The following is a 27,959-nucleotide window of genomic DNA, read 5'->3' as shown; positions in this document are numbered from 1 at the left end:
AACGTTTTTCCGGCGACATGCAAGTAATACGTTAAAAGATGAGACCGTCAACAGTCAACTCGATAATTAAGACCAACAGTGACCAAAAGAAGATGGTTGAGATTAATAAAAACTGATACACTAATTTATGTATTATCGTTTTTTTTTTAAATAATAAACCCTAGCCGAATTCTACGTATATCATTGCTATTTTACACATACAACATGTCAAGTGCGCGACGACGCATCATAGAAACCCGATTAGGATAATCGACGCATACATATATTATACGAACTAATACATAATTAGCGAACTAATACATAATTAGCAGTGAAACAAAGATTAAACTCCATAAACACAAGAGGTTAAAACACATGGATCAATACATACATTCATACATAAACTAAAAGAGTATTAATCATGGGTCTTCTTATTCTAAACCCTAACTTGTCACATTTAAATCACAAACAACTTTAAAAGAAAGCCCGGCTCCCGTAAAACACCCGACCCGACCCGTTCGGTGTCTGAACCTTTGGGTCTGAGTCCGACTTCCCAGAACCCGGACCCGGACTCTCTTTCTCAACATCCAACGGAAGCATCATCTTCGCCAATGACTCGGTAAACTGTTGCATACTCTTCATGTACAAATCCACAAAGTCTTGTTGCACAACTTTTTGGTCAAAGTTGGTCAAAACCGACACCACGGGTTTCTTCACCGGGCCCTTGCTCACCGAGTCACTCTCGGGTTCACTGTTTTTACCCGACTCGTGATTTGCACATTGAGATTCATTCGTTGAGACACTCGTCGGTGGGAACTCGGGCTTCGGGCTTTCAACGGGCCCAACGGGCTTAACGGGCTCAACGGTTTCAGTAACGGGCTCGGTTTGATCTTCGCTTTCCGAGCTCAAACCGTAATACTCGGTCACCATCATATGGTTTTCGGTCAAGATCTTCGGGTCCGGGAACTCGATTTTGTCGAGTTCGGCTAGCTCCGAGTCGGTAACCGCACCGTTGGCGGCAGGTGGCGGTGGGATCGTAATAACGTCAGGGGTAGCTCCGGTGTACGTTAACGACAAGTCGACGAAACCAGACGGCGAGTGGAACAAATCGGTGGACGATAAGCAGAACTCGTTTTCGAACTTTCCGTTTTTAATGACGATTTCGGATAAAGGGATTAAACAAAATCCTAAAAGTTGATCTTCAAGATAATTTCTAACTCTACTCAACATAAAGATTTCAACTTTGAGTGAACAAGAATCAATTTCAGGAACATTGATTCGAAGGGTTTCGTTAAAGACCGGATTTTGGCCACCGCCATTGACGGTTTGAGTGGTGACCGCCTTTTTGGGGTGGCTAGTGATGCATATTTTGGCATAAACATCTTGTTTGTGGTATATGCATATGTTTTGAATATTTCTAGCTTGATGAATGTGAACTTCAAGAACACCGAGACCCGATTCGGGTTCGGGCTTCTTTGTCGGGTTTTTCGTTAAACAATAGAGTTGTTTTTCGGGTTCGGGGTACACGGATGAGGTCTTGAATGGTGACTGAAGAAACACTAACCGGACCCCGGGCAGATTACGGGTAACCTGGGGGTTAGATAGATGTTTCCCACGAGGGGTTAGACCCGGAGAAGATGGTTCTTCTGATAACCTGCAAAACAGACACCGTGAGCTTGTCACTGAGAAGGGGGGGTTCCTCCTTGTGACCACCCTCCAATGAAGAAACACTAACCGGACCCCGGGCAGATTACGGGTAACCTGGGGGTTAGATAGATGTTTCCCACGAGGGGTTAGACCCAGAGAAGATGGTTCTTCTGATAACCTGCAAAACAGACACCGTGAGCTTGTCACTGAGAAGGGGGGGGGTTCCTCCTTTTGACCACCCTCCGGCGTGAGAATCAGACTAGATTGCTCTTTAAATATAAATGTATATTAAGAGATTGCTAGAGCAGATATCAGGTATAATATGATAAGATATGTTGAGATCAGATGGTCATACCATTTGTGGTATTTATAGCCGGAGGTAGGTTTCCAAGGAGGTGTGGCCTGCTGAATAGTGTTCCTGTTCCACCAACAGTGGCCTACGCACGTGCCATGCTGGTAGTTGGTGAGTAGGCAGCGGCTGATAGTGACCAGGCCTGCTGTGTACTATTCCTTTTTCACCAACTACAGGCTAGGCACGTGGTATGTCAGGAGTTGGTGAGTAGGTAACGGCTAATAGTGACATACAGTACAAGAGCATGCTGCTCGCCATACTGTTGTCAATGAGCTGTCGTATCTTTGGACAGATCTTTTGCCCATACCTCGTCAGGTACAGTAAAAGATCCTCAGTATCGTACGGACTGGCTCATTTGGGCGGTAGTATTCCCCCTCCCGCCTTTGTGCGGGAATGTTCCCGGCTTGCTCATTCCTTCTTCAGGTGACTGCTGAATTATTATGAGAGTTAAGCCTTGTGCGTGTAGCCATGCTGCGCGGGTGGCCTTCCCTGATGGCCGGTATCCGTAACTGCGGGAACAGGCGGAGTACCTGAAAACCATTGGTAGGCGTTTCCTGCGGGGACAGCTTGCGTACCGCACGTGAGGACGTCACGTCTCTGAGCGTGGTGGGTCCTGCTGATCCAGTTGGTTTCTGCGCAGACGTTCCTTTAGTTTAGTCTTGCGGGTTCAACCGCGCAGACGTCCGTTAAGGAGTCTTGCGGGTTGAACTGCGCAGACGTCCCTTTTCAAGGTGAGTCTGTGGGTCCAACTGGGCTCTGCTGGGACCTACCTCTTCAAGTCCCCCCAGTCCAATGTTCTACTCATGAATGTTTAATAAAGTGAGGTGAACTTTTGGACTTAAGCAAAGGGTTTTTGAAAAGGGTTTAGTTTTAAGGTTTTCCTTGGGGATTCTTCCCACGGAAGTCCTAATGTCACGCAGAATTTCCCACTGTTCTGCTTGATCTTTGGGTATGATGCGGGTAGGTCTGTAACCTCCTCGCAAGTCAGGAGCGTTGAGTACCTCTTGTGTAGATTCTCCATGAGGTTTTGGTAGTTTTGAACATAGTGATCAATTATGTTAAAACCACCAATTCCATCTTGAAGTTTCAAACAATCTAGTTCTCGACGTTCCCGCTATGCGGGGATGTTATTCCCGTTTGCGCAAGCATGGCCCAGAAGATCCTTCTTGGTTTCATTTCCCTGCGGAGTGCTAGGTATGTGAAGGGTTTCGCCTTGACACTGTACCCACACCCGTCTTATAGTTACTTTACTCCCAAGGTATTCCTGGCGTCAATTCCCTGCAGGTGCTAGGTATGTGAAGGGTTTTGCCTTAACACTGTACCCGCACCCGTCTTATAGTTACTTGGTTGCCGAGGTATTCCTGGCGTCAATTCCCTGCAGGTGCTAGGTATGTGAAGGGTTTTGCCTTAACACTGTACCCGCACCCGTCTTATAGTTATTTGGTTGCCGAGGTATTTTTGGCTTCAATTCCCTGCGGGTGCTAAGTATGTGAAGGGTTTTGCCTTGACACTGTACCCGCACCCGTCTTATAGTTACTTGGTTGCCAAGGTAAGGGGTATATTCCCGCTTACTTTTGAATCTTTGAGACTTGCGTTATAAACGTTATATGAATTGCGCATGCATATTTTAGTTTATTTTAGCAATTTTCCCAGTGTTTTGGATAAGTTAACCTTTGAATGTGACAGAATATGTGTGAAGTTTTGCTTCCTTTCGTGATTGTGCGGGTAGGACCGTCACTTGAACTTAGTAGGATGGCTAAACTTTACCTATACCTGACCTGCGTGTAGGTTTTCCTCATCCTTTTGTTGAGATTCTCTTTTTTGAATAATTTAACCGTTCGACGCGCGGTTGTCAATAGGTTAGTGTTCAGTTTCCTTTATCATGATTCATGCGGATAGACCGGCACTTTCATTTAGTGGGATGACTGAACTTTTCCCCTTCAACTGACCTGCGTGAAGGTTTGCCGTTTTTTGGGTTTATGCGGGTTTTTCCGCCTTCCCCACGCAACGACTTTCCTCGTAATTATGCGGTGAAGACCGGCATATCCGTGTGGAAAGTTTACAAGTATAAAATCATCAGCGTCAATGTTCTAAAGAGAATCATTTCCATTAAAAGTGGCTCTGGGCATTTTCTTTACAAATTTGGAATTGATCTACATGCAAACTGTGTAATTGAGCTCCCTTCCATGTTGTTGGGATGGGAGTGTCATCGAGCCGATACGCACCTGGTTCGGGATCTCGTTCTTTACGCAGCATGTAGTCTCCACATTGAAGCTGGAATTTTTATTCGTGTTTTCCCCAGCTGGGGTTCTACACGCATCAGCCTGCTCAGCGTTCATTGCGCCACGAGGTGCGCGAGCGTCCCATCTCTGACAAATGCTTCGACCATGTCCTTTACGTCTGTGCATTCTTCAGTGTTGTGGCCTTTTGTCCTGTGAAAGTCACAGTATTTGCTCCGATCAGCATTGGGACGATGTCGGATCATTGGAGGCTTTGGCCATGGGAGCTCCTCAGTGGCGAATATCTCGGTGACGCTTTTGGTGAGCGGCGTCCATCTGGAGTTCTGGTTCGACTGTACGTTACCCCTTCCGCCTAACCGATGTTGCAAGCCGGATGAGGTGTCAAAGTTTACCCTTGACTGCCAAATGCCTAGCTTTCGCTTTTTGTTTAATCGGGCGGTAAGGACGTTGTCTTCCCTTGTTTTCTGGGTGTAGAGGTTTGTGCTCTGTGGGAGATCTCTACCCAGTTGCTTCTCCGTTTCCGCAAAGCGTTTAGCTGCTGTCATGATGGCATCCCATGTGGATGGCATGCCATCTTTACCCGTTAAGGTGCGGATAAGCTCTGGGTCGTTCGCGCCCTGAATAAAAGCAGCGCGAACAAGATCTTCGCTAATGTTACCCAGACTTAGCTTCTTCGAGTTGAAGCGAGTGATGAAGTCTAGCAAAGATTCATCTTCCTCTCGAATGCATTTGAGGATTGTCCATTGCTCCTCGGTATACTTTCTTTGCTGGCTGAAGTGTTGGCTAAACTTCTGTTGGAAGTCTGCCCAGTTGTAGATGTGGTTGACCGGTAGACGATCGAACCACGCTATAGCAGCCCCAACAAGCGTCATTTGGAACATGTAACACCACGTAGGTTCCGTCCAACTACTGACGATTGCCCCCGCTATGAATCTGTTCAAATGATCATCTGGGTCAGATATACCATCATATGTGCCAATGCTGGACATTTGTTTGGCACTTTTTGGGGCAATTGCTTCCGCAATGTCCCTTGCAAATTTGGACGTTCCCGCATTTGCAACGTTTGGTCTGAATGTTTTGGAGAAGTCACGTGGACTTCCACCTGTGTTTTTTGGTTTGAAGGCTTCTCCAAAATGCCTTCTCGGTTGGGAGTCCGTTTCCTTACGCTTCCCTTTTGCCCTATGGCGAGGGTTCGCGTCGGAGTCGGATTCCTCCGAGTCATCGTCCAAGTATTCTTCGAATTCGTCAGCCTGTTGGACGGAACGCAAGCGTTCGTCCAAATCAGCTTGGAATTCCTTCTGACGTGCCTCCGCCCATGCCTTAAATTCATCGAGTGTTTGGCGGGGGAGTCTTGTTCATTTCTCTAACTGGGTATCGGTGAATCCCAGTGAGCGATTATTTACTGCACTTGCCCCAGCTTGGGTAACTGGGGTAGTGTTCGTAAAATTTACTTCACTTGCCCCGGCTTGGGTAACCGGGGTAGTGTTTGTAAAGACTGTGTAGCCGGTATTCCCCCCAGTAGCTGGGGTTGTGGTTACCGGAATTTCTTTAACCATCTTTCCAGTAGTTTGAAAAAACTGAAAAGAAATGAAGTTCTAGCTTTATGCACGGATGGCGCCAATGAAGAAACACTAACCGGACCCCGGGCAGATTACGGGTAACCTGGGGGTTAGATAGATGTTTCCCACGAGGGGTTAGACCCGGAGAAGATGGTTCTTCTGATAACCTGCAAAACAGACACCGTGAGCTTGTCACTGAGAAGGGGGGGGGGGGTTCCTCCTTTTGACCACCCTCCGGCGTGAGAATCAGACTAGATTGCTCTTTAAATATAAATGTATATTAAGAGATTGCTAGAACAGATATCAGGTATAATATGATAAGATATGTTGAGATCAGATGGTCATACCATTTGTGGTATTTATAGCCGGAGGTAGGTTTCCAAGGAGGTGTGGCCTGTTGAATAGTGTTCCTGTTCCACCAACAGTGGCCTACGCACGTGCCATGCTGGTAGTTGGTGAGTAGGCAGTGGCTGATAGTGACCAGGCCTGATGTGTACTATTCCTTTTTCACCAACTACAGGCTAGGCACGTGGTATGTCAGGAGTTGGTGAGTAGGTAGCGGCTAATAGTGACATACAGTACAAGAGCATGCTGCTCGCCATACTGTTGTCAATGAGCTGTCGTATCTTTGGACAGATCTTTTGCCCATACCTCGTCAGGTACAGTAAAAGATCCTCAGTATCGTACGGACTGGCTCATTTGGGCGGGAGTATTCCCCCTCCCGCCTTTGTGCGGGAATGTTCCCGGCTTGCTCATTCCTTCTTCAGGTGACTGCTGAATTATTATGAGAGTTAAGCCTTGTGCGTGTAGCCATGCTGCGCGGGTGGCCTTCCCTGATGGCCGGTATCCGTAACTGCGGGAACAGGCGGAGTACCTGAAAACCATTGGTAGGCGTTTCCTGCGGGGACAGCTTGCGTACCGCACGTGAGGACGTCACGTCTCTGAGCGTGGTGGGTCCTGCTGATCCAGTTGGTTTCTGCGCAGACGTTCCTTTAGTTTAGTCTTGCGGGTTCAACCGCGCAGACGTCCGTTAAGGAGTCTTGATGGTTGAACTGCGCAGACGTCCCTTTTCAAGGTGAGTCTGTGGGTCCAACTGGGCTCTGCTGGGACCTACCTCTTCAGTGACACAACAGATTGAGGGGATTCCATGAAAGCCTCTGCAAGTTTTAAAGATATTATTATGCAGCAAGAACTTTAGATTATTAACTTTACGAATAAATATTGATCAAGAAACAGTAGAATTTGACTCAAGTTACACACTTTTGCATATAAAGATTTCAGAAACAACACAAAAAAAAAGCACATTTATAAAGATTATATCTTGGGCAAAAGTTTATAATTTATAATTAATAATAATCTATTTTCAGTTTTTTGTGGATAAATATTGATATAAAGATCAAGAAACACAGGAATTTGAGTAAAGCCACACACTTTTGCATATACACATTTTACAAAAAGCCCCAAAAAAATAAATAAATAAAGTATGAAGATTTTGAACAAATATTGGGAAAAAACATGAACTTTAACTGAAAATAATCAATTTTGAAGGTTTTTGTGAATAAATATTGATTTATAAAGATCAAGAAACAGAGGAATTTGAGTAAAGTTACACACTTTTGCATATAAAGGTTTTACAAAAAAAAAAAAAATAAAATAAAAAAAAAACCAACATCTTTATGAAGATTTTGAACAAATATTGGGAAAAGTCATAAACTTTACCTGAAAATAATCATTTTTGCAGGTTTTTTTGAACAAATATTGATTTATAAAGATCAAGAAACAGAGGAAGTTAAGTAAAGTAACACACTTTTGCATAAAAAATATTTAAAAAAAAAACTTTATGAAGATTTTGAACAAATATTGGGAAAATTCATAATTTTCAACTGAAAATAATCAACTTTTGCAGGTTTTTTGGAACAAATATTGATTTTTAAAGATCAAGAAACAGAGGAATCTGAGTAAAGTCACAACCTTTTGCATAAAAAGACTTCACAAAACAGCATATATTGAGCAAATTCATGAATTATAACTAATTATAACTACTTAATCATCAATTTTGATGAGCAAAAGTAATTTCAATCACTGAAAATTAAAACAAGAAATCAAGAAAGTTGAAATATACAAAAATTAAATAAAAAGTTGGGTGATTACTTGCCTTTTTTTTTTTCTTTCTGAATCCATCACAATCGAAGTTTTATATAATTTACTATAAAACGATTACAATAAAGTGGCAGGCAAACGGGCAACAAGCTGCGCCGCAACCCCCTTTTGAACAGCAAAGCCAATCCTGCTAAAAACGAAGCTTTGGGACCCAGAAGCTGAAGAGGTTCCGTGTACGACGCGCTGAACCCTACTAAAAAATTTCACAGCCTCTGCAGCCATAAAACCAAATGTATCAAAGGCAAATGCTTGGTTAGATTTTTTATACCGGAAATCTGCAGCAGGCAATGAAGCTAGAGAAGTGAGAACAAAGATATTATTATTATTAATATTAATAACGTTAAAACTATGAAAGATAATATTATGTAGTTGTTGTCCCTTGAAAACAAATATGGGTTTTCTTTTCTTTTGTAGAGTGTAGTGTGTGAAAGCTAGCTTGTGCATTCGTGTGTCCCCATTTTTATAAGTTGCCTCCTACTTTATAATATTTTATCTTTATTTATATATTTTTAATCATTAATAACTTTAAAGGTTTCTAGTATTTAGAATTTATTTTCTTACAATACAAAAACGTTTTATGGGTCTTTTTTGGTATAGAGTAATGTAATGCTGGAGAATGAAATTGATCATTATTAATTTTTTATTATGTCCGGTGTTGTTCGGTCTATGATAAGATGGTTGTCGTCTTGAGCAAGTAGGTTAAAAGAGAATGGAATGAAAAAACAAGTAGGGAGAGGATTATGGATGGATGGTTATGACGTCTATGGAGTGAATGAGATTTTATTGTGTAATATGTGACTCTATTTCATTAACAAATTAAAACCATGTTTTTATTTTCATTCCTCTCATAGTGGTCAATTTCATTTCAGACTAATTGTTATATATACCAAACACTACTTACATAAATAATTATCATAGTAACCAACCGGATTAGGTAATAATAGTGCAAACACTAATGGTGTGGGGTGTTTTGTTTTGTTTTTTTCACTTTTTTAAACTACTCTAAAACCTCACCAATCATGCGCTTTCACTTAAGTTTACCCTGAACTACCCTAAGAGGGTAAGAGGCGTTACTTATTTCAATCACCTTAATTAATTTATTTATTTAATTTGTTAATCAAATATAAATAAGGTTGTTAAATTCCCTAATTAGACAAGTTGCAAAGAAATCTTTGAAAATTACAAAAGCTGGGAAATTGTAAAAGTTGGTCTCAGTGGCGAAGCTTGGACAATTTTGTCGGGAGGGGAGAGACTCAAAATGTATTTACAAAAAAACGTTAACGAGGTGGGGCCAGGTTCAAATTTCTGTCAGAAACAGGTAGATATATATTACGTATACAAATTTTCGAGCAGAAAACGGGTAAATTTACACTATTGTGTAAAAAAACACGGGTTCAGGGCCACCCATAGCCGGCACTAAGCTTCGTCCATGGTTAGTCTTCAGATTGTATCACCTGCATTTCACAACCGAGAAAGGAGAATTGAGGGGTGGCTATGGTGTTCTCGCTAAAACTGTGATACCCGCTACCACCCCCAACACCCTAACACATCCATGTATTTTAATTATTTTTTTAAGAAGTTTTTAAACCAAGTAATACTCGATTATTGCCATTAAAACGTATACTAATTTCTGTTAACAAACACATAATTAGAATTTGTTCAATTATTTATTTTTAAACCTTTCTGATAAAAAAAACCATATTCTTTAAACTTCAATTTTAATATAGTGAACGGCAAGTTACACATATACTTCTTGTAGTAAACGTAATCTTTGATATATAATTAGCAACCATTACTTCGTTCATTATGTGAACATTAAATTATTAATAATCATAATGTGTCGTGGTTCTTAAAAAATTTGTAGGTTGTTAAACTTAAGAAAATAATCATGAACAAAAGCAACTTTATGCTAAAATTTATGTTAAAATAATAAATAATATAAGTTACCAAATTATTTACTTGGTGTTACTAGTATTGTAACGGACCCACAGATACGCATGTGATGACGTGGGTGGGAGCTCAATGCAGCCTAGGATAGTGGGGACCACACCCTTGTTTGTTCACTTAGGCCCAGACAGAGTTGGTATTGTCAATGAGGCCCACCAAGTTTTGAAACTGCTCACATGGGACCCCTAGAGTTCTTTTATTTGTTTTTCGATACTTTTGTCGGTGGAATGTTTTTCAAGTTAATGACACGTTAAAGTTATCTTTTTCTTTTAACAGACACGTTAAAATCATTCAACATGCACATTGCAGAACTCTAACCTTACCGTTTTGATGGGGTTAATACTTCTTACCATCCAAATGTTTTCTTAAACATAACGATGCCAATCCAATTTGCTATTGAAATACCAAATCATGCCCTAAAATGTATGTTTCGGTCGGCCCCTCCTTCACAATAAAGCAGTTCATTTGAATCTTTCACATTTCTCTTTTTACTTTCTTTAGATCGAAACATTTTTGAAGTATGTTTCCAAAACCCTACATATTTAGGTTTGGAGTTGATGAAATTTTGATTTTGCTATCATATCATAACTAATCGAAATGACGCTTGAAAGCAATGCCCAATGGTACTTGACGCATGTAATAGCCTAATAGGTGCTCCGTTCTTTGGAGGTCGAGGGTTCAAACCCCGCAATAGACGAGTTAGGTGGATTTAGAAACAAAGTATCAGTGGTTCAAAAATAGAGTAAGCGTGAGATGGAAACCCCCTACCTAGTTTACAACGAACAACCTTCTTTCAAAAGCGCATGAAATTTATTTTTTTGGGTCCGCGAATGCCTATACTTGTATCATACCAATATTGTTATGGTATAATTATAAGTTGTGTTTCTCCAATGCACAAAGTAGATGGCGTATGTGGTAAAGGGGGACGCTAAGTGGTCGGATGATCCATTTGATGTGCTCGTCTGGTTCCAGATAAAGAGATGATGTTAGGAATTTTGGATACAAGGGGAATGTTGATGTGAATCCCTCTCTTACATGCATATATAAATAGTGTTATATATACATATCATATTTTTTTTAAAATGGACTTTGAATGTGGACATAAAATTAGACAGAAAATAAGTGTTTGATGATCGGTGAAAATCTAATATATAACCCAACGTGACATGCGTTTAGACGTTGAAAATCAACGAAATTAGAAATTTTTATTCGCTTTGAAATTAGCATATTCGCTCTCACTCAAAACAATCAACAAATAGCATAATTGACCTATAGTATCCAATGCTTAACATTTGGGTTTGCTACATAAATCACCTACCTAGTTGGCTTAATTGCAATAATCACCCCTAGTCAAGTAAGTTATATGGACATTCCTTTTGCAATAAATTATTAAACTATTGGACAAGTTTCATAAATATTTCCATGCTCTCTTCTTTAATATTTACATGCTAAACAGTCAAACTCTAGTAATCCACTAAAAAAACTGATTGAATTTGTATTAGCTTTTTTTCATACATTATGTATTTTTATTAAAGATTGCATTGTTTTAACACAAAGAAGAGAGCATGGAAACATCTTAATTTCAATTAAGTTAGCATCCACACATAATTTTATATTAGGTTTTTGAATTAAATCTGGATCTTTGATTTTAATATATCCGTCCCTAATAAGTGAATATCCGAATTTTAATTATATATTCGGATCCCTAGCTCCCGAGGCGGTTCGCTTTTTGGAGCAGGTGCAGAAGGTGGTCCACAGTGACTCGTAGAGCCCGAGGAACCAAGGATTTATATTTAGTAGAATAGACTTTGCGATTCAAAAGGGGATAACGGCGCAGCTTGTTGCTCGCTTACCCATTATCCAGATTTAGCTCGGTTGGTGTTATATATAAAAATAATTTGTGACTAAAAAAATATTATATTTAGTTTTAATTAATAAATTCTAAGTATGTATTTTTATTTATTTTTTATTAACTAGATTTTCATAACTTGTTTGTTTGAATTAAGCCAAACTCAAACCGAATCCAGTTTCTAGAATTCAGATTGATTTTTCAAATTCTAATACGAACTTGATTTGATTCAGTTTCACTAATTCCATAAATATTAAACTTTTTAGATCAGGAGACGATCTTGAATTCTTATCAAAACAAATTATAAAGGCTCGTCTAGATATCGAGTCAACTTAAAACCAAAGTAAAATATATAATGCTTTTTTTTACTTATTTAAACCTTCATATAAATATAGATATATAGATATAGATGTATAACAGAAAATACATATAGAAAAGAACATGTACATTAAGTTTTTTTTGAATGATGAAAAAGTGTTTGGATTTAGAAATTCTAACATCATCTAAGATAGTGTGAGGTAGGTGCATCACTTTGTTGTTGTTCCAATAATTGTCAAGATATTCTATGCCATTTGATTAGTGATCAATATAGGTGTTAAATAGGTTTATATTTTAATTTAATTAATTATTTATACTTATTTAGAATTTATTCTCATTTTGTGACATTGACATTAGTCCACATTTTCATCTGTAACGTTTTAATCTCAATACTTTCGTTCATTATATTACAACTAATATTTGTAACCCGTACGTTGCGACGGAGCCGTAAAATTATACCAAAAACATTAAACCACACACACATCAAGTTCGTTAAGTTATCTTTACTATCAACGCATATCTACATAATCTCTCTTAATGCAGGAAAATTGCACATCAACATATTCAAAGTAAATTAAACTAAAATCAATAAAATTTCAATTCAAGAAATAGAATTCACATCTCAAATAAAGCAACTATAAGCTATAGAAATTTTCGTTCTTCTGTTTGCTATGTGTGTTGTATCCTATTGTTTTCAATGATTTTGTTATCAAAAGGGTTTCTACTGGGGCTTTTATGATGAAGTCATGAACTGATTAATTATCCGATTGACACCGAGTGTTTGAATGTAAATATACACTATCTCGTGACAAGAGTGTTGTGAAAGGTGATCACTACCTTTATCTAGTGATACGTTGAATTGATTATTCTACCCGTTTAAGGAAACTGCTAGTGAAGAAAACACTCGATTAGAGGATCGAGAAGATGACTGAAGTGGATTAGTTAATATTCAATTGACTATCTCTAAATCGGTTGTGCCCCTCTAAACTCTTACCGTATGCATTAAGTCTATACAATTAGCATTAAATGCAATACTAAGTAAATTTTAAGATGCGATAGATCCTGAATGTAATATAGATAACTAGGTACTATTAAACTCAGGCATCACAAAGAGAACATGGTGGGAATTTGACATATTGGTTCGATTTATTTTGGTAATTCTTATAGAAAGTAAATTAATTTTAGGTGTATTGGTTTTTTTTATCAATTTCAACTATCATCTTTTGGTCGTCGTTGGTCCCAACTAACGAATTGGCTGATAACGATTTCACCTTTTATGACACTTGTTCTCAACGTCCCACAACTAACAGAATGTTAACGCCGTTAGTTGCAGGTCGCTGGAAAAACGCTTTTTGAAGGAAAAGTCACAATTTTTGCCGGGAAACTCACCTGAGCACCACTACCACCACCACCACCACTAACTGACTCACCATCAACCAACCATCACCACTTGAGCACCATCAAACGATTCCGAAGAAGATTCTAGGGTTCCGACAACCTCAATAATTAGGCTTTTACTAGAAAAAAGAGTTCTTAAAGGTCCGATCTAAAGTTGCAAAGATATTTGAGACAAAGAGTCTGAGTTTTCCGGAGACCCGCAACTAACGGCGCTAGCATTCAGTTAGTCACGGACTGTTGCGAACAAATATAATGTGGGACTGTTATCGGCCAATTCGTTAGTTGGAACCGGCAACGACCGAAAGATGATAGTTGGAATTAATAAAACCAATACACCTTAACTTTATTTAAGAATCAAACTTAACTAATTCAAGTTTGTGAGAGATTTAGTTAACCGGTTATACGCAAGAGACTAAAATTATAAAATGAGCAAAGTTATTAAAACAAAAGGAGATTGAACCGGCTCAGGGGACTCGAACCCGGGTCTAGCCTTCCCAAGACCAAACTACATCACAACTAAACATTCCTTGTTATTTATTAGGTTCCATGTGTGTGTAGATTATTTATATAGTGATGGAAAATTACACAAACTTTCAAATAACAATATTAATAGGTATTTTCATAATAATAATTTAATTACTGAAGAAACACTAAGTGACCCTGTACAGATTATAGATAATCTGGGGGTTAAGTAATGTTTCCCACGGATGAGGTCTAGCTGAGAAGGCTGTTCTTCAGGAGACCTGCAAAACAAACACCGTAAGCTCGTCACTGAGAAGGGGGGGGGGTTCCTCCTTGTGACCACCCTCCGGCGTGAGAATCAGACTAGGTTGCTCTGAATATAAGTGTATATTAAGAGATTGCTAGATAACTGGATAGCAGATGATCTTACCATTCCAAGATGTTGGAGTATTTATAGCCGAAGGTAGGTTTCCTAGAAGGTACAGCCGGCTGAATAGTATTCCTGTTCTACCAACAGTGGACTATACACAGGCCATACTGGTTGGTGGATAGATTACGGCCAACAGTAACTATGTCGGCTGCACTATTCCTCCAACTGTAGATTATGCACGTCCTACCTACTGTGGATTATACGCAGGCCATGCTGGTTGGTGAATAGGTTACGGCCAACAGTAACACTATTTCACCAACTGTAGGCTGCGCACGCCCTACAGTAAGGGTTGGTGAGTAGGCAGCGGCTAATAGTGACAAACAGTACTAGAGGGTGCTCCTCCTCGCACTGTTGTCGGTGAGCTGTCACCCTGTGATTGGCTCATGGGTTGTTCTGGTCAGATCGTCTGTCCTATCCATACCTTGGTAGGTATAGTACAGAAGATCTTTCAGAATCGTACAGACTGGCTCATTTAGGCGGGATTGTTCCCGCCTTGCTCATTCCTTCATGTGACTACTGAAGTATCTATTGTCTTGTGCGTGTAGCCCTGCTGTCCGCGGGTAGCCTTCCCTGATGGCTTGTATCCGCAACTGCGGGAACAGGCGGGGTACTTCACCATTGGGAGGCTTTCCCTGCGTGTACAGCTTGCGTACTGCGCGTAAGGTTCTATGAGCATGGTGGGTCCTGCGGGAGCAGATGGTCTTTGCGCAGACGTCCCTGTTTAAGGTGAGTCTTGCGGGACCAACTGGGTTCTGCTGGGACCTACCTCTTCAAGTCCCCCCAGTCCAATGTTCTTCTCATGAATGTTCAATAAAGTGAGGTGAACTTTTGGACTTTAAGCAAGGGGTTTTGAAAAGGTTTTTAGTTTTAAGGTTCTCCGTGGGGATTCTTCCCGCGGATTTCCTAATGTCACTTGCAAAAATTCCCGATTTTTTTGCTTGATCTTTGGGTATGATGCGGGTAGGTATGTAACCTTCTCGCAAGTCAGGAGCGTTGAGTCTCACTTGTGTGGATTCTCCTTGAGGTTTTAGTGGTTTTGAACATAGTGATCAATTATGTTTAAACCACCAATTCCATCCTGGAGCCTCAAAACAATGTATTTCTCGACGTTCCCGCTATGCGGGGATGTTATTTCCGTTTCCACAAGCATTGCCCAAAAGATCCTTCTTGGTTTCAATTCCCTGCGGAGCGCTAGGTATGTGAAGGGTTTTGCCTTGACACTGTACCCGCGCTCGTCTTACAGTTACTTTACTTTCAAGGTACCTCTGGCGTCAATTCCCTGCGGGTGCTAGGTATGTGAAGGGTTTTGCCTTAACACTGTACCCGCATCCGTCTTATGGTTACTTGGTTGCCAAGGTAAGGGGTATTTTCCCGCTTACTTTTGAATCTTTTTGAATTTTGAATTTTGAAATTCGAAAGGTTGGTAAGGATAAGAACAGTCCAGACATCTGAAACGTCGTGCGACGGTTTCTTCTGACTGTGTCAGGACGTGCAGGAAGTTATGGTGACGTGACAGAACATGGTCATTCCAGTCGCTTTTTCAGGCGCGTGGGCACGATTTTTCGGGCACGTGGCCGCGAAATTACTGGCACGCGTCCTGTCAACAGCTGTTGCCAGCTTGCTTTTTGCCACGTGTCATAGTTTCATTGCACCTTCGATTTCTCTCTCCTCCGCATTAAATTCACCGCATTAATTGCGATTACTATATAAAGGGGGAGAGGGTTATTTGCAATTCACACTTTCCACTCTTCTCTTCATCTTTAAGGCGATTTCCGGCGAATACTCCTTTATTTAATCGAGCATTCTCTCGAAATCGTTTTCTTCTTCCTCTGCAAGATGTCTTCACGTGATGCTGAAGCTGTGGCCGACGACAGGAGTACTGCTGGCGAGTGCCAGTGTGCTCTGCCCGGCGATCAGTACCGGTATGTTGTCAGGAAGTTCATGCTCGATCCCCTCGAGCCTGAGTTTCCTGAATCCCACCAGACCGTGTACGATGCCCCCAGAGGCAAGATCGGGGTTTATGTTGCGTTTTTTGTCTATGGGAATCTTAGATTCCCATTGACAAAATTTGTTTACCGTGTCCTTGAGAGGCACGGTGTTCATTTGACCGAGCTGCACCCCATGGCGATCGCCAAGATTCGCCATTTTGAGTAGGTGTGCCGGATTTTGGGCATCGAGCCCCATGTGGACCGCCTGATGACCTTCTATACCTGGAGGTGCATCCAGGGGTGGTACACCCTGACGACCCGCATTAAGGGTCTGAAGATTTGCGACACCGAGCGCAGTCTTCGCGCGTGGAAGCAGGAATTCTTCTACATTTCTGCCCGCGCCATCCCCCTTGCCATGAAGTTTAAAAATGGCCAAGCGATACCGAGCCTTCACGCCCCCAACTACCAGGAGGCGGAATGGTTTTCGAAGATATCCCGGATCCAATCTCCGGTTTACCGGTTTGCGGAATCCGGGATGGTTATGTTAGGGATGAGCCGGGTGTGGAAAGATGCGTCTCAGGTTCCCATCCTTCTCGAATACGGTTTGAACTCTATTCCCTATGGTATGTCTTGTCTTTCTTTTTGATACAAGTTTGTCTTCTAACTGTTTCTTTTCTTTCAGAGGGAAATAATTTGGAGTCGCTTCTGTTCCCGCGGGAAACCGACGGTCCCGCGCGGATGGGTACTCGTGCTCTGGACGAGGGCGAGTTGCCCATCCTGGAGCAAACGGCGGATCGTTTTGTGGAGGTCTATCCGCTGGGCCACGAGATCCTGAGCCACCGGCGGCCAGGTAAGGCGATATTCTTTCCTCAATCCCTCAATGCTGTACCCGCTGTTGGAATTCTTGACCTGTCTTCTTCTGAGGAATCTTCAGATGCTCCTCCACTGGTGCGGAAGAAGAAAGCTGCTGCCGGCGGGAAAGGGAAGGAGAAGGCCTCCACGGCTGGTCCGGTGGTTCTATCTGACTCGGAGTCAGATAGTGAAGAGGTGGCGGGGAAGCCCGGTGGTGAGAGGACCACTGCTCCGGAGACTACGACCGTTACCTCCGGAGAACCGACGAAGACGACGGTGACCGGTACCAAGAGGCCGGCTCCATCGGGTTCCTCCCCGCCCGTCCGTACGTTCAGGGTCAAGAAAACCCGTAAGTACAATCATAGTTGTCTTTGTAGATTTATTACTTCATAAATTTATCTAACACTTTCTTCTTTATGCAGGCGTGGATGTTGACGCACTCCGGGGTGAAACGCAGGGGAGTACCTCCCCGCCAATGACGGTAGGCTCGGTCAGCCTTCCTGAGGCATCGACCCAGGCTCCTGCGCCTTCATCCGCTGGTCCAGTTGCTCATTCCTTTGAGCCAACTGTTCCGGCCGAGATGACGTCACCGCCGGCCGTGAGTGCGATTTTTACAGCATCCTTCACGGAGCCGGCGGTTACTGCTGCTGATGAGGCGGCGACCGCGGCGGCGACCACAACGGCGACCACGGCGGCTGCCACCATGCCCGCGCCACCGGCACCGACGGCCGGACCATCAGGTACGCGCAGGGCTTCCCGCCGATCTTTGCCACCTTCCCGTCTGCCTGACCTGTTGGATGGATTTCCTTTAGGTTCAGGTGATGGGTTTGGCGGCTATCGGCCTGTCATTGACCCTACAGGTGCGTAGGGTTCCTTTCTTTTTCCCTTATGTTTTTTATCATCTTTTCCTTACTGCTTTTGTTTCTTTTGCAGTGTCGGATTCCAATGAAGTGTATGTTCCACGATGGAACATTCGCCGAGGAACAACCCTTCGCACACCTGTGGAGTGCGTGGACTGGGCTCGCCACGCTGCTCCACCGGGTGCGTTGGGGGAAGCCATGGTTAGCTACCAGGAGGGTAGGCTAACCAATGAGCTTCGGGTTCTCCAGGCCCGGATGCAGCCGCGCGTCGAGCTGCTTTGTCGTGAAAACGACAAGTTGAAAGCAGCTCTCGCCAAGGACGTATCTGAGGCGCGTGCTCTTCGGGAGGAGAACCAACAGCTGGCGGCAGCTGCCGCCGACAAGGAGAAGGCCTTCAAGGCCCTCGAGGTTGAAGTTCAGGCGCGACTCGAGGCCCGCTCCAAGGCTGCCCAAGCTGTGAATGAACAGCTTCGGCTGGCCAGGGAGACTGCGCGAAACGCAACCGAGAGGGCTGGCAAGGCTGAAGCCGTTGCTGAGCCTTTGCGTGTGGAGAATGAGGAGCTCAAGGCCAAATTAGAGGCTCTCCAACGCGCTCATGATGCCTTGGCAATGGAAGATGCCAAGAAACTCCAGGAAATCCTGGACCAGAGGGGGGTCCTTGACCACACCGAGCGGAAGCTTAAGGGCGTCGAAGAGGCTGCCGCAAAGGAAGTTTTACTTGCCAACCTTAACAAGAGCGAAGCCGAACGCGCCCATAACGAAGCTCAAGCTGCCCTCCAATGGCTTCTTCGAGAAGCGTTGCCTCAGGTATGTTTAGCTTTGTCCTCACGCTTTTCTCTGTAAGAGAAAAGGTTCTAATACTTTGTATTTTTTCTTTGTAGGTTGTGCGTCGGGTCTTTTCAGAGACCTCTTACGATGATGCTATGAGCGCAGCCCTCAACGCTTCTCATGAGGATGGGGAAAAGGCCGGCTTCTTGCTTGGTCTAGGGTTTGTTGAGAAAGGCGTCCCGCCTTCCAACTTCCCTTTGTTCGATGTGGATACCGAAGCCATTTACGACCAAGCATTGAACCAATACGCCGCCTTCCCGCATCCAGTGGTGGAAAAGGTGGACGAAGTAGCTGTTGCTGATGATGGGTTAGCTGTCCTCAAAGCTTTCCTCGAACCACCCCGTTCTTCTGACGGAGCGGGTCCAAGTGGAAGCGGCCCTGAAGCTTGACCCTGAAGATCCCTTTCCATTGCTAAGATAGACTTGTATAGATTTACTCTTTCAGGCGGGTAGTAACCCGGCCATTCTTGTAATATATCATTGAAATATAAATCTTTTTGCGGATAAGATTGTTATTTCCTTCTTTGGATTCCTTGCTTTATAAGCTCATGACTTAGTTTAAGTTAGCAATTTTCCAAGTTTTTTAGAATAAGTTAACCTGTTGAACGTGGTTGATGATGGGTTAAAGTTTCGCTTCCTCCTTCGTGATTGTGCGGGTAGAACCGTCACTTGCACTTGGTAGGATGGCTAAACTTTAACCTTCATCTGACCTGCGTGTAGGTTTTCCTCATTTTTCCTCGAAATTTCTAAGTATTTAGGATAAGTTAACCTTTGAACGTGGTTGATAGTGGGTTAAAGTTTTGCTTCCTCTTTCGTGATTGTGCGGGTTGAACCGTCACTTGCACTTGGTAGGATGGCTAAACTTTACCCATACCTGACCTGCGTGTAGGTTTTCCTTATCCTTATTTCTAAGTATTTTTTTTTTTTTTTTTTAGGATAACCTTTGAACGTGGTAGATGATAGTTTGAAGTTTTGCTTCCTTATTTGTGATTGTGCGGATAAGACCGTCACTTGCACTTACAAAGATGGCTAAACTTTACTTACATCATACCTGCGTGTAGGTTTCCCTTATTTTTAACGTTGTGTTTATGCGGGTTTTGCCGCCTTCCACACGCAACGACTTACTTCTCCTCATTTATGCGGTAAATACCGGCACCAGTGGGGAGTTCATAAGGATAAAGGTAAACACATTATGAAAGGAGAATCATTTCCATTAGAAGTGGCTCTTGGCCTTTTCTTTACAAGTTTTGGAATTGATCTACATATAACATTTGCGTAATTGAGCTCCATTCCATGTTCTTGGGATGGGAGTGCCATCGAGCCTTTCGAGCCGGTATGGGCCCTTTCCCAGAACCTGTTTGATAACGTATGGCCCTTCCCAGATCGGGGCCAACTTTCCTGGGCGTTCTTGGTTCGAAGCCTCGTTGTTACGCAGTATGTAGTCTCCTTCCTTGAAGTTGCAGAGTTTTACCCGCGTGTTGTAGTACTTTTGCATTTGTCGTTTGTAGTTCTCTTCACGCACTGCGGCTAAGTCTCTGCGTTCCTCGGTTAGCATAAGATCCAACCGTCTTTCCGCATCATTGTCTTCTGGCTGACTCAAGACCCTTGGTGAGGGTAGACCAATTTCGACCGGGACCATGGCTTCAGTGCCATAAGTGAGGCTGAACGGGGTTTCTCCCGTACTGGCCTTCTTCAACGTTCTGTTTGCCCAAAGGACGTGCGGAAGCTCGTCCACCCAGCCGGATCTGTGTTTCAAGAGTCTTTTCTTTATGCCTTCGACGATGCTTTTATTTGCTCTTTCCACCTCACCATTTCCTTGCGGGTGTGCCACTGAGGTAAAGGTGTGGGTGATTTGAAGTTCTTTTAGCCACTGTTGTAGCTTTTTGTCAGCAAAGTTGGTGCCGTTATCGCTCACCAAATTCTGTGGAAGTCCAAAACGACAAATTATAAATTCCCAAATAAATTTTTTGATATGCTTTGCGGTTGTTTGGGCTAAAGGTTTTGCTTCTATCCACTTGGTGAAGTAGTCGATGGCTACCACTAGGAACTGAACATTTCCTGCTGCTGTAGGAAATGGGCCTGTCACATCGATGGCCCACTTCTGAAATGGCCACGAAGAAGTGACTGGAACCAGTTCATTTTTCGGGCGATGCGTGTTAGGTGCGTAAAGCTGGCAAGACCTGCATTTTCTGATGTATGCCAGTGCATCCGTATGCATCCCCGGCCAAAAGTATCCCGCGTTGTTTAGCTTGGCTACAACAGCGCGGGGACCTGCGTGTACCCCACAGATGCCTTCGTGTACTTCCCTTAGGAGGTAGTTGGCATCTTGGTTGTCCACGCATCTCAAGAGTGGGCCAAGAAAGTTACGTCTGTAAAGGATGTCATTGACGAGTTGATAATTCAGTGCTTTACAGCGTAGTTTTCTTGCCTGTGTTTTTGACTCTGGTAGTATTCCTGCTGCAAGGTAATTTATTATTGGTGTCATCCACGTTTCTGTACTGGTTTGGATGACACAAATTTCCTTGTGCGGGACTGATGGCGCTTCGAGGAGTTCAATGCGGATGTCCTTTCCCAGGTGGGTGAAGGCTAGTGATGCAAGCTTGCTTAACGCATCCGCAGATTTGTTTTCGCTGCGCTTGACATGTATGACTTTACAATCACTAAAATCACGCATAAGGGTTTTTGCCTGGGCGAGGTACAGGGCCATGGTGTCGTTCACAGCCGTTTATGTTCCATTTATTTTGTTGGCCACCAGCATGGAATCCACGTGGGCTTCCAAGTTTTTCACTCCCATCTTACGCGCAATTCTCAAACCGGCCAAGAATGCTTCATATTCGGCTTCGTTATTCGTACTTGGAAAGTCCAGCCGAATAGCGTAAGTATATTCTTGGCCCGCTGGGTTGGTTAATTTTAACCCTGCGCCTGAACCCTCGTTACTGGCTGCTCCATCAGTATAGAGTCGCCAGACATCATTGACGTCCTGTGCTGGGGAGGGTTGAGCCTCCTCCTGGCACTCTTTCTCCCGCGAAGCGGGGACTTCTGCAATAAAATCGGCCAGGACCTGGCCTTTTATGGCTGGTCTTGGCTTGTACTTAATTGCATATTCTCCCAATTCAATTGCCCATTTGGCTAGACGTCCCGATAATTCGGGTTTGCCTAGAACGTTTGAGAGTTTGAAGTTGGTGAGAATGGTGATTGGGTGGCCCTGGAAATATCGTCTTAACCTGCGTGAAGCATGTATAAGTGCTAAGACTAATTTTTCGAGGGTAGAGTACCGGGTTTCTACGTCTGTTAGTACACGGCTAACATAATAGATTGGCATCTGGATGCCCTTTCGTTCTACTAGCTGGACTGCCCCGGTTGCTCTATCTGTTGCGGAAAGGTATAGGATTAACTCCTCTCCCGCTTGTGGTGCTGTAAGTGTTGGGAGTTCGATCAGGCGTGACCGAATCTCCTGAAAAGCTGCTTCCGCTTCTGGTGTCCAGCGGAAGTGCGTTTTCTTCAAGCAGTTTCTCAATGTTGACACGAAAGGAAACGACTTATTTGCATGGTTTGCCAAGAAGCGATTAAGTGCGACTAGTCGTCCATTCAGTGTCTGAGCCTGTTTGATGGTGGTAGGTGATTCCATTTTAACAATGGCTTCGACCTTTTCAGGGTTCGCTCTAAAGCCATCTTTAGTAACAATGACTCCCAAGAACTTCCCTTCTTCCATCCCAAATGAACACTTGCTCGGGTTGAGCTTCATGTTTATCTTTCGGAGCGTGTTGAAAGTTTCTTCAATGTCTTTCAACATCGCCTCAGGCTCGAGGCTTTTGATGACCAAATCATCCATATAGACTTCCAAGTTTCTCCCGATTTGGGCATGAAACTCTTTGTCCATTAGACGTTGGTACGTGGACCCTGCATTCCTAAGTCCGAATGGCATCATTTTATAACAAAATGTACCATCGGGCGTCCGAAATGCGGTTTTGTCCTGGTCATCAATGGCCATGTGGATTTGGTGGTACCCCTTATACGCATCCAAGAAGCATTTAAGGCGGAATGGTGCCAACGAATCCACTTTGAGATCAATTTCTGGTAACGGATAACAATCTTTGGGGCATGCTTTGTTCAAATCTTTGAAATCTATGCACATGCGCCATTGTTTGTCATTCTTCGGTACCATTACGGGATTTGCAACCCATGTTTGATATCTACTAACGCGTACGATGCCTGCGTCAAGGAGTTCCTTGACTTGGGTTCTACACGCGTTAGTTTGTTCAGGCCCCATTACTCTGCGCTTTTGTACGATTGGCGTAACAGCCGGATCGCATTTGAGCTTATGCTCCGCCTTACTTCGGGGTACACCAGTCATGTCAGCTGGTGCCCACGCAAAGATGTCAGCGTTTTTCTGCAGTAAGCGTTTGAGTAAGGTGCGGGTGGGATCAACGATTGTTGGTCCAATGGTAACGGCCTGGTCGGGGTATTTGCCATTGAAGGCCCATTTTTCTGGTTCAGTGATGGTTGGTTTAGCCTTTTTCGGTTTGGGTTTAGATGAAACAGATGCAATGCATACCTGGGGAATGCCAGAGATCATTGCTACACCCTCAGCTGTTGGCCATCCCATCATGCCATGGACTGAAGATACCACGGCGTTGAATCTTGCCATCCCGTCTCTTCCGAATAGGATGTCGTACGTATGATATGGCTTTTTCATTACGACAAAATCCACGTCTTCTGTGCGTGAATGATTCCCATCAGTAAGAGTAACGGGGAAAGATAGGATACCCAGGGGTGTTTCTGTACTTCCGTCAAACCCTTCCATTGAAGCGTAGACCGTTTCCAAGCGTTCTTTGTCTTCATCATCCAGCTTATCAAAGAACTGTCTGTACATCACTGTCGACGAAGCGCCGTTGTCAGCAAGAGTGCGTGAAGTGATGTAGTGCCCCAGCTGGCTTCTGATGACGATGGGGCCTTCTTTGCTGGGGCCTCCTGGCACTCGCGGGAAGCGCACCTCAGCTTCCTTCCACGCGCATGGTTCTGCCACCCGTCTTTTTCTTCCTCTGACCTTGCCATGAACCATGTTGATGCTGATATCGACGGGCTTTCGTCCGTTACCTCTGTACCGGTTGTCATTCCTTCCTCCCTTCCTGATCGATGCCACAAGATGTGCAAGCCTTCCGTCCTTAACAAATGTCTCAATAATATCCTTCAAGGATGTGCACTCTTCAGTACCATGACCCTTTGTCCCGTGGAAATCACAGGATTTGCTTTGATCCGCATTAGGTTTCTGCCGGATCAATGGGGCTTTAGGCCATGGCAATTTTTCCGTGGCAAATATCTCCGTGACGCTCTTCGTGAGTGGCGTCCACCGGTGTTTTCGGTTTGAAGGGTGTGTGTTGTCCCTTCCGCCAACAAGAGGGCGAGAGCTGGATGAGGTGTCAAAGTTTACCCTTGACTGCCAAATACCTAGCCTCCTCTTTTTGTTCTGCCGGGCGATCCGGACATTGTTCTCTCTGGTCCTCTGCGTGTAGAGGTGTGTACTCTGGGGAAGATCTCTTCCCAGTTGCTTTTCCGTCTCGGCAAAGCGCTTTGCCGCCGTCATGATGGCATCCCAAGTTGATGGCATGCCATCCTTACCCGTCAATGTGCGGATAAGTTCTGGGTATTCGGCGCCTTGGATGAAGGCGGCGCGAACCAGATCTTCACTTATGTTGCCGAGACTAAGCTTTTTGGAGTTGAAGCGAGTGATGAAGTCTAGTAGAGATTCATCCTCCTCTCTCACGCAGTTAAGGATCGTCCACTGCTCTTCAGTGTACTTCCTCTGTTGGCTGAAATGCTGGCTGAACTTGTTCTGAAAGTCCGCCTAGTCATATATGTGGTGGATCGGTAAACGATCGAACCATGCCCTGGCCGCTCCGACCAGAGTCATCTGGAACATGTAGCACCACGTGGGTTCCGTCCAGTTGCTGACGGTAGCCCCCGCAATGAACCTGTTCAAATGGTCGTCTGGGTCGGATAGACCATCGTAAGTGCCAATGTTGGACATTTGTTTGGCACTTCTCGGGGCGATTGCTTCCGCAATGTCCCTTGCGAACTTTGACTTCCCTGCATTTGTAGCAGTTGGTCTAAAGGTTTTGGAAAAGTCACGCGGGTTTCTCTCCACGATTGGTTTAAAGGCTTCCCCAAAATTCCTTTTTGGTTGGACGTCCGTTTCCTTACGCTTCCCTTTCGCCTTATGGCGAGGGTTCGCGTCGGTGTCGGACTCCAACTCGTCGTCTGAGTACTCGCAGTCACTGCTCATATTGAGGTGTTGGCGAGTACTGGCGAATTCGTCAGCCTGTTGAACTGAACGCAAGCGTTCGTCCAATTCGGCTTGGAATTCTCTTTGCCGTGCTTCGGCCCACGCCTTCACTTGATCTAGTGTTTGGCGAGGAACCTTCGTTCGTTTTTCCAGTTGGGTATCGGAGAACCCCAATGGAATATTTACTCCACTTGCCCCGGCTTGGGTAGTCGGGGTAGTGTTCGTAAGGATTGTATAACCGCCGGTGTTCCCCCCAGTTGCTGGGGTTGTTACCGGGGTTTCTTGGTCGGTTACTGGCCTTTGAACCGGAGTAACGTTAACCATTTCTTCAGAAATTGTGAAAAAACTAAAATAGTTCTAGCTTTTATACACGGATGGCGCCAATGAAGAAACACTAAGTGACCCTGTACAGATTATAGATAATCTGGGGTTAAGTAATGTTTCCCACGGATGAGGTCTAGCTGAGAAGGCTGTTCTTCAGGAGACCTGCAAAACAAACACCGTAAGCTCGTCACTGAGAAGGGGGGGTTCCTCCTTGTGACCACCCTCCGGCGTGAGAATCAGACTAGGTTGCTCTGAATATAAGTGTATATTAAGAGATTGCTAGATAACTGGATAGCAGATGATCTTACCATTCCAAGATGTTGGAGTATTTATAGCCGAAGGTAGGTTTCCTAGAAGGTACAGCCGGCTGAATAGTATTCCTGTTCTACCAACAGTGGACTATACACAGGCCATACTGGTTGGTGGATAGATTACGGCCAACAGTAACTATGTCGGCTGCACTATTCCTCCAACTGTAGATTATGCACGTCCTACCTACTGTGGATTATACGCAGGCCATGCTGGTTGGTGAATAGGTTACGGCCAACAGTAACACTATTTCACCAACTGTAGGCTGCGCACGCCCTACAGTAAGGGTTGGTGAGTAGGCAGCGGCTAATAGTGACAAACAGTACTAGAGGGTGCTCCTTCTCGCACTGTTGTCGGTGAGCTGTCACCCTGTGATTGGCTCATGGGTTGTTCTGGTCAGATCGTCTGTCCTATCCATACCTTGGTAGGTATAGTACAGAAGATCTTTCAGAATCGTACAGACTGGCTCATTTAGGCGGGATTGTTCCCGCCTTGCTCATTCCTTCATGTGACTACTGAAGTATCTATTGTCTTGTGCGTGTAGCCCTGCTGTCCGCGGGTAGCCTTCCCTGATGGCTTGTATCCGCAACTGCGGGAACAGGCGGGGTACTTCACCATTGGGAGGCTTTCCCTGCGTGTACAGCTTGCGTACTGCGCGTAAGGTTCTATGAGCATGGTGGGTCCTGCGGGAGCAGATGGTCTTTGCGCAGACGTCCCTGTTTAAGGTGAGTCTTGCGGGACCAACTGGGTTCTGCTGGGACCTACCTCTTCAATTACCAATTGAAATCATAATCCCTCCAAATTAGACTATTGAAAAACATGTTCTCCCTCATTTATTATATACATCCCTTTTTTTTTCAAGTTGACAATTGGGGTCCAAAGTGACAAGCGTTTGACAAAGACTAGAGATATAAAGTCAAGAAGTTCCCTTTTTCTTTTCATTTTTCCATTGTTGTAGAAAAAATATCACAATATAAGATTTAACTTTATCAATTTTGACTATTAAAAATCAATACAAAGCTATATTGGATAAACATCATTTTCGTATTTATTATGTAGCACAGAACAAAGTGCATTGAGCATTGAGCTCTCATGTGTATATCAAAATTACAATAATTAAAGAACAAGACATAGACTATGTTATGGACTAATTTAATGTTATGGTAGTTGCAAAAAGACACAGGATTTAAGTTAACTTAGAGATCCATAAAAGAACGAGCACGAGAATGATCCTTAACTCAATCAAAAATGATTTAAAACAACACGTCTTTTAGAAATTCGATTCAAGATGAATTAAAATAATTGACCTTTATATAATTCAAATGTCATATAAATATAAAAAGGTCTAAGATGTGTATAAAACCAGCAAAAATATGAAAATTTTTGTTTGATCATTTTATTACGAAAATAAAGATAATTAAATCGAGCAAACATAATATCTTAGTATTAGAAATGGCTAGCGGGTTCATCACGAAGATATGGTCAGACCTAAAAACTTTCAAAAAAACATAGCTTTAATTGTCTATCAACTAATCCCATTGTCCTAGTCTAAAAAACAAAAAAAAAAAATAGAATTACAGAAATTATCTTTTATGTTTGTACTAAATTTCAATGGTTTTTCTTTATCTTTAAAAGTAACATATTTTATACTTTACGTTTCCAAATGTTACACTGTTTGTCCTTTAGCCCTAACCCAGTTAGTTTTTATCGTTATGTCTGGCCATATGCCTTGCACGTGAGGGTAATTTGGTCATTTTACCCACTTATTAAAAAAAACATTTTAAAAAATAAAAGAATAATATAAATGCAAAAATATCTCTCTCTCTCTCTTCCGTTCATACACTATCATCACCACCGTCTCTCCGGCGAGCCTCCACAGCCACCAAAACCCACCACCAGGTAAGGTATACTTTTAACCAAATTCACTGAAACCCTTTTAAATGTTAGCTTCACAGATCCCATTGTTATTAAACCAAGTGTTGGTTAATCAAATCAATGTGCTTTTGTCCATCAGGGTTTTGAATTGGCTCAATTCAACTTTTGGGTATTCACCTGATCACTCAACTTGTTGTTTGATATTTCTGGAAACCAAGGCTGTGAATGTGGTAAAGGGGTTTCTTGAGTTTACGAAGTTTGTTCCGGGTTCGGGTGGGGTGGAAATGTATGTGTGAAAATGGGACGATTGAGGATGCACTCCAGGTGTTCGATGAAATGCCGAAGACGGGCGTTTGGCCG

General features: G+C 43.5%; 1 protein-coding gene across 1 annotated transcript; it reads right to left on the bottom strand.

Annotated features, from left to right (window-relative positions):
- Positions 1 to 304: 304 nt before the first annotated feature.
- On the bottom strand, positions 305 to 27,686 carry LOC143579726 (uncharacterized). Its single transcript, XM_077062950.1, has 2 exons — positions 27,642 to 27,686; positions 305 to 1,569 (listed from the first exon to the last, which is right to left on the bottom strand). The coding sequence occupies exons 1-2, from the start codon at positions 27,684 to 27,686 to the stop codon at positions 454 to 456; spliced, it is 1,161 nt and encodes a 386-aa protein (XP_076919065.1). The 3' UTR covers positions 305 to 453.
- Positions 27,687 to 27,959: the final 273 nt, after the last annotated feature.

This window comes from Bidens hawaiensis, unplaced genomic scaffold (assembly GCF_021521415.1).
Source record: "Bidens hawaiensis isolate Kalapana, Puna unplaced genomic scaffold, B.hawaiensis_p1.1 tig00029921_1, whole genome shotgun sequence".
In the NCBI taxonomy this organism is placed as follows: domain Eukaryota; kingdom Viridiplantae; phylum Streptophyta; class Magnoliopsida; order Asterales; family Asteraceae; genus Bidens; species Bidens hawaiensis.
Note: the sequence above shows the minus strand (reverse complement) of the source record. Positions and strands in the feature narration are given on the sequence as shown.

Coding starts and splice junctions, on each gene's coding strand:
- LOC143579726 (XM_077062950.1), bottom strand. CDS start 27,686: ATGGGATCTGTGAAGCTAACATTTAAAAGGGTTTCAGTGAATTTG. Junction 1,570..27,641: donor AAAGGGTTTCAGTGAATTTG/GTTAAAAGTATA, acceptor TCTAACCCCCAG/GTTACCCGTAATCTGCCCGG.